This window comes from Sinocyclocheilus rhinocerous, unplaced genomic scaffold, assembly GCF_001515625.1.
Source record: "Sinocyclocheilus rhinocerous isolate Xijiao unplaced genomic scaffold, SAMN03320098_v1.1 scaffold1093, whole genome shotgun sequence".
Classification (NCBI taxonomy): domain Eukaryota; kingdom Metazoa; phylum Chordata; class Actinopteri; order Cypriniformes; family Cyprinidae; genus Sinocyclocheilus; species Sinocyclocheilus rhinocerous.
The window spans coordinates 1,013,118-1,020,761 of NW_015626381.1; the positions used below are offsets into that span (position 1 = coordinate 1,013,118).

The 7,644-nt window shown below is 36.9% G+C and overlaps 1 protein-coding gene across 1 annotated transcript in view; it reads right to left on the reverse strand.

Annotated features, from left to right (window-relative positions):
- Positions 1-6,006: 6,006 nt before the first annotated feature.
- Positions 6,007-7,644, reverse strand: part of fbn1 (fibrillin 1) — an 82,522-nt gene continuing 80,884 nt past the window's right edge. Inside the window, 1 exon segment of the mRNA XM_016518610.1 lies at positions 6,007-6,972. Within this exon segment, the coding sequence (XP_016374096.1) occupies positions 6,607-6,972 (366 nt within the window). The 3' untranslated portion in view covers positions 6,007-6,606.

The window sequence follows — 7,644 nt, forward strand, 5'->3', positions numbered from 1 at the left end:
ATTTTTGATTATTGATTAGAAGGTGCTCCTAAAAAGAAAAGTAAGCGTAGAGCCCTGTTCAACCACTTTTTATTAATTTAAAAATTGAGAAATTCTTTCAAATTTAAATATTCTACAAGAACTACAGCAAAAATCAGTTTGATGCATATTTTATCAATATTTTAGAAATTTAATTTGAATATTACCAGTACTGACTTCAATGGATTTCATTAAATTCCTTTGAACACGACTGCTCAAAACGGTCTAAATTTATGAAACCTACACATTCAAAACATTACTCTGAAATGTTTAATGTAAATGTTAAGTGTAAGTGAAATGTTAAGTACTGTAAGGTCTTTCATGACACTACATCTGCTGGGGTGTGAATTTAATAGGTGCTTGATATAAAATAAATGGTGCTTTAAAAAGTCCTTGAATCTGGTGTTCATGAAAGAGTGGGAACCCTGTGTTGTGCTCTGGACATTTTGACCTGGAGAGGATTTTCTTTTTCTTGCACAAAGCCTTGCTGTGCTCACACGGGATATAACGACTTCCCTCAAACAATTTGGATAATTTTTGTACTTTTGGGGGATTTTGGTGTTCTCCTTCAAAAATGACCATTCTACAAAAAATGCTTTTTAAGTTTTTTGTTAGGCTTTAATTAATACCAAATATTGGACTCGTTTTCTTTTAAAGAAAAAGTTTTTTCTTTTTTTCACTTAAACGGAGTTGCATAAATTCAGACCAATGTGGCCTTTAATCAGACAGTTCCAAAAAGAAACAACCTGTGCTGATTGAAAGAAAACAAGCTAATAAAAAAAGATTGAAATCAATATTAGGTGATAAAATGCCAGGAAAGATGACGTTTTTAAAGGGGGGTAGTTTTTGACCAGAAACACAATTTTGTAAACGACTTCCAGCAGCACAAGGGTTAAAAAAATCTAAATTGAAACGTGTAAGTGAGTGTCGCTAGAGGACAGCTCATAAAAACAGCAGCAGTCCTGATGAACTACAGCAGACTGAGGTTTGGACAAAAAAATAAATCTCAAATATAAGTTTTCATTGGTGGCACGTTTGATCATTGCATCGTTCACAGACTTGCATCTAGATTTAGTGTGTTTTTTGTTCAGGTCAAATACCTAAGATACTTGACTCATTATCTTTACCCTTACTATAAAGTACAATGGGGATATCAGATGATAACACTATAGTACTGTGCTGAATGATATATTTATGGAAATTACATCCACAAAATACATTTACCTCATATTGCATTATATGTTTGAATCATTTCAATCTCATCTTACTAAGGCATGTTATTGGAGATATAGAGAACACTGATATTTAGATCAACTTGATATTTAGACAACTGCACAGTTTGCAATTCTTTTGCCTCAAAGTTATTCATATTTTTGTATATTTTTATTTAAAATGAGAACACCGTAAGTAAAGTTCACTTTAAAGAACATTTGCATTTTTGCATTTTTACTTATAGAGATAATTCATGGAAAATTTGCCATGCTAAGTTCAAGATTTCAACTGGTAGAAAAACAAATTCTATTAAAATCAACCTCGTGATATTCCCACTATGACCACTAGATGGCAGAGGATCATTCATTTCTCATTTCCACTCCTTAATATAGTTCTTTTCACACGTTTTGCTTTTAGATTTATATTTAGACATTATAAAACCACTATTATAACATTTAAAAAATCTCAAAGTTCAGCATCGTTTTATATTGAAGTGAGAAGTAGTAAGAGTTTTCAACTCATCGGATCTACTTGAATCACACAAATGGACTATTTAGAATTTTTAAAGCGGGAATTTTCAGCGAAAGGTGGCTAGTTTGTATCCTAGTTTACAATCTTCTCAGTTTCTCTCAAATGCCCATTCACAAACATGTTTTTTTTTTTTTTTGACCAATAGAGATACAGAAATGAACTGATATGAATCACTTAGCCCTCTTAGGCAACAAATGTTTAATGACTTCATGACTCACAATGAAGAAGAAAAAGAGAATAGGATAAGCTTACCTATTTCTCTCAGTTCACTTGGACACTGCTGTCCTCATTTTCATGCATTGTTTTTCTTTTCCCCTTCATCTGTTCTGTTCTGCGCCCCAGACGTTTCCCTCCTCTATTCATTTTGGTCAAGTAACAGCAATGCGCCAAAGGCTGAGCAGTTGATATGTACTCAGTTTATAATAAATATATTTTTGTGCTCGTTAAAAATGCTAAAAGCCGTTAAATAAAAAATATTTTTAACAACTACGCTTTTGATTATTAATGTTTATTAAAGAAGATTTTTACAGAATGATTTCGGCAAAATTTTTGCGCCACTGCTGTACTGTTATAAAGATCTGATTTACAAGCAGCAGAATTTCATCATATAATATCAGCATGTGCAGCAAATTCATATTTTTTAATAAAATTGAGCTGTTCTTGCTTCATCTTCTCACTATATGAGACTATACGAGCCGTAGAAGCCTGATGGATCATGTGATACTCATAAAAAAACAAACTTTCTTGTAATATATTTTGTCTAATCAACTGTTCCATTTTTTAAAAAGATGGGATTTTTTGACTATTATTCGATATGTCAGGCTTTTGAGAATACCACTGTATTACCAATTAGGGTTGCAAAAAGGTGGAAAATTTACAGTCAATTTCGGAAATATTCCAGAAGTTTTGGAAACTTTCCAGGATATTTTTGGAATATTCCAGGGATTTTTGGAAAGTTTCCAGGATATTTTTGGAATATTCCAGGGATTTTTGTAAACTTTCCAGGATATTTTTTGGAATATTCCAGGGATTTTTGGAAAGTTTCCGGAAATTTTCCACCCCTTTGCAACCCTATTGCCAATACATGTAACGCAGCAGTATTATTATCACGATACGACGCCAACATGGTCAGCTGCTCAGTTATAAACTCTGGAATGAATTGTTATTTTTCCACGAGGAGCCGAGCGAGAACGAGTGCTTCTGAGAGCCAATCGGAGGCCGCTCTGAAAGAAGGCCAGCGCTCGAGTCGCCCGTACAACCAAAAATATGTTTTTATTGTGAATGTACATCTAACCCCCTCACGAGTGTGAGGACAGAACAGAACGTGGTCGTACAGACTCTCATCGCCGGAGGCCACAGCTGTGTGTGGATCAGTGCATATGGATCGAGTCACAGAAACACCGTTTACAAGTAGTTGGTCATCATAAGAAGCACCATTACAAACCCCTCCATTCCAGGGGTCCTCTAGTTTACAAATGCGTTCGCGAGTAAAAAGGTGACACGGTTACAGTATAGACACATTTAAATTACATGGACAGGGTTTCCGCAGGTCTTACAAAGGTCTGCATTCGCTCTTACACAATCTGAGGGCTTAAAAAGGTCTGGAATCAAGAGCAGAAAGTCTTGAACTCATAAGTGTTGCATGCACTGCAAAAAATGAATCTCTCCCTCAGTATTTCTGTCTTGGTTTCCAGTGCAAATATCTAAACGTGTTTAAATCAAGATACATTTACTGGAGATGCAAAATGAACACATGAAGTAAAAAACAAGAAGTTTCCGTCCACATTTTGGAATATTGCATAAAACACTGGATTGGAAATGCCAAGATGCGCATAAAATCTTAAAATGTGCATCATTTTAAAAACTCGATTGAGGAGGGTCGTTTTTATTCAAAAAAGAAGACATGCACGTTAACTACAATGGAAACGCATTTACCCAATAAATTCTTTAATGTGCAACAAAGAAGTCATGTGACTCTCCCTCTACAGATCATGTGATTGGATATGTAGACTAACTGATCTCATCACACCATCTCATATGTTATTTTAAAGCAATAAGCCCCGTGAAGCCGTGGTTTACAGTGAATTTATAACAGCTAAGGGGCGTTGTTAGGCACGACGCGGAGCTGTTATAAATTCACTGTAAACCACGGCTTCACGGGGCTTATTGCTTTTATATAACATATGAGATGTGTAGCTCCTCAGAAACAGTTGTTGTTGCTACAAAGTGGTTGCCGAGCAACACACAAACGTAAACAAAGGTGTATGTTACTTTGTAGAGTCATTTACAACAGCTTCGAACGCGGCTCAGCCAATCAGAATCAAGGACCGGAACTCTCCGTTTTATAATAATAATTATGAAATGCCTGAGCCAGTCTGTCATCAAAATGATTTGATATAATCACCTCCATAACTCTTAAACAATTCCAAATATCAGGCATCTGAATGCAAGATCACATGACTGTTTGATATTGCGTTTTGCCTGCGCACGCTCTAAGACACGAGTCATTTATTATTTAGGAAAAAAGCCACGTGCGTCCCCTGTTGCAGCAACATTCATTTTTATTACTGATATTTTGCGACAGTTTCCCAGGAAGTGAAGATTTTTTCTTTTGAGCACGTGGGATTGAAACAGTGCTTCACTCGCAAATGTTTAATGCAATATTCTACTTTCCCGCATAAGTTAAATTTGAAACTTTGGATGGAAACAGCTCCTGAGGAACGAAAATTACTTTTCCATTTGAATGCATTTTTCTGAGCCCATCAGCAGGTATTTGTTCATTTTTCATTGCATTTTTGAGAAGTCTGAACAGCGTCAAAATGATCCCATTCACACAGATCCGCGAAAATGACTACAAACGCTGTATTATTCATGCCGGACCAGTAGTTGGCGATATAAACAAAGTTTTTCACCAAGTTTTCACGTGCTTTCGTAGTTTACACAGAGACGTTTTCAAAATCTTCCTCTGAAACCCATCATAAAAGTCCCCAAAACGCTGTTGAATGGCCAAAACACACAAAAAGTTTTCCATTTTTAGTTGAAAATGGTGCCATGTTAACACCCCCTTAATCATAAACTCACTTACTTTTAATAAAGCTTTTAGAAAACAAGACTTCTTATTTTGCCACTTTCAGTGTTGGGGAAAGTTACTTTTAAAAGTTATGCATTGCAATACTGCGTAGCTCCATAAAAAGTAACAAATTGCGTTACTTAGTTACTTTTAATGGAAAGTAATCCATTGTTACTTTTGCGTTACTTTTTGTCAACTGCACTGGACTTGTTTACTTGTTCTTAACAACAAAACCCAAAAGTTATATTTTTTGGCAACTGTAAAGGCTCTTTCACACCAAAAGTGAGATGAATAAACCTAAACAATTACTCGACACATGGACAGGAGAGCCGTCAGTAACTTGCGTTACTTATTTGAAAAAGTAACTCAGATATTTTCCCGTAAATTTAAAAGTAATGTGTTACTTTACTAGTTACCTGAAAAGGTATTTGATTACGTAACTTGTGTTACTTGCAATGCATTACCCCCAACACTGGTCACTTTGCTTCTCCAGTAAATGTAACTTGCTTTCAGAATCTTGAGACATTTGCACTGGAAAACAAGAGACAATATTGAGGAAGAAGGGCCGTGTTTGCAGTGTGATCAGAAGATACAGTAACAGTTATTGACATATTCTAGTGTTTCTGAGCACAGATATTCAAAACATAAGCTGTTTTTGTTTTGTATAGTGAATGAAAAAGTAATAGAGATCTTTTGGAAGTGGTGCTTTTTCAAACTCTGAAGTATTGCTGATGGATTTACATTCAGGGAGCATCCTGATGCATCGTGTTCCATTCGATTTATTTCCTTGACCTTGGTAAGAGCCGCAGGAACCCAGTTAGAATATTGCAGAGAAGAGAAAGGCTAGCGTCGGGCAGCCGCAGACGGCATGGGTCGGTTATTACAGCGCTCACGTGACTAGCACCGGTAAGATACGACAGACTGAGCCAGAGCGAGAACCGGTAGGTTTGAGAATCGAAAACCAATTCCAATTCCAGAATCGGATACTTGACGTAAAATTTAAATTTCAATTCCACCTATTAATTCCTGTGTGTGCATCTTTTATTTTTAGCTGGCGAAAAGGGGCTTTTAAAAAATGTATTCATTCATTCAAAAGATTCATTCAAAAACACTGATCCGTCCAGTAATGAAACGAGTCAATCTTGAGTGAGTCATTGAATCATTCCATGCATACATTCCATGAGATTTTGTTTAGTTGTCTAATATGTTTTCTCCAGAATTGTGACAGAACTACAACCTCCATTAAAAAATAAAAAAGTCTAAATGTATCCAGAATCGGCTCTATTTTGCACACAAACAGCTCATAATCGATTTGTGTTTATGGTATTCAGCAGGCAATTAAATGTTTTAAAAAGAGATACAGAATAATAAATAAGTTTGATATCTAAATCGTCGACTTGGAATTATAAGGTTCTATCTGACATGTTTCACACATTCCTATTCTGTGACAACTTATTTACATTATGTGATGTTTCTTTTGTAAGCTGTGTAGATGTTGAGCCTTTGTAAAGAAAATATGGAAGTCTATGGAACGCCACATCTTTGAATCTCAGTATCTCAAAACTGCTCAGAATGCAGACAGAACCTTATAACTGCAAGGCAGCGAAATGTTTGACTTGATTTTTTTAACCACGTTGGAATCGAAACTGGGAATCGGTGAGCAGAATTGGAATTGGAATCAAACAATACCCAACCCTAGTGATGTGTAATGCGAGCGTATGATGCGGTGCGTGCTGCTCTTTGGGCGTGGCTGCTGCGGTCTGTCCGAGTGTCCGTCAGTGCAGGACGATCTGGACGCTGATGTGCAGAGCGTCTCCTCGCTGCCCGCTGAGGTAGTCTGTGTCGGGCCGCTCTGGGCTGCCGGTCTGCGGCACGCTGCGGATTCGTAAATAATACGCTCCCGGCTGGAGAGCTCTCTTCTTGGATATGTGCAGGTAGCTGACGCCGTCCTTCTGGTTCATGCGGAACAGACCGTCGTCGTTGCCGTAGTCGATAGCGTAGCGCACGTGGTTAGCGAGCGTGGACAGCGCCGGCACGAAGTCGATGATGTGGTCTTTGCTCTTCAGTGTGCTGATGTTCAGACGCAGCTGCAGCGTATCATCCACGTCTACACTGGCCAGACTGACCCAGTCCAGATCGTTCTGCACACACACAGTAATTATATTACAGTTACTATCCATAAAACAGCTTGTTACTTCGATGACTGATTTAAAGTCCAACAATGCAATAATTCCTAGATTTATTTTCATAATTTTCACAACTTGCACAGACACGTGAAGTCCCAGTGCAGCAGGGAAGCTTGGAATATGAAAAAGCTTACAATCAGCGGCTGGAAATATTGCAATTAGCCTACATTGATTTTGTCAGGAGAACAGATGATCTGAACACTGATGTGTAAGTCGTGGCATTACTTTACTCTGATCCTGATATAAATTGTATAAAATCTTTTTAGAGAATGAAACACTTTCTTATGAACCTATATGATTTCTTTTGATAAAATACATCATGGAATATAATCGTGTACGGATATAACAGAGAAATTATAGCTATAATTAGCTTCAAGCTATACACATGACAATTACTAATACAACACTTTAACTTAAACGTTACTTTATAAAACAGATAGTTGCGGTCCTTGATTCTGATTGGCTGAGCCGCGTTCAAAGCTGTTGTAAATGACTCTACAAAGTAACATACACCTTTGTTTACGTTTGTCTGTTGCTCGGCAACCACTTTGTAGCAACCACAACTGTTTCTGAGGAGCTACATTGTTTGGTGGAAGAATACTGTTTTTATTATCATTACACTTTATT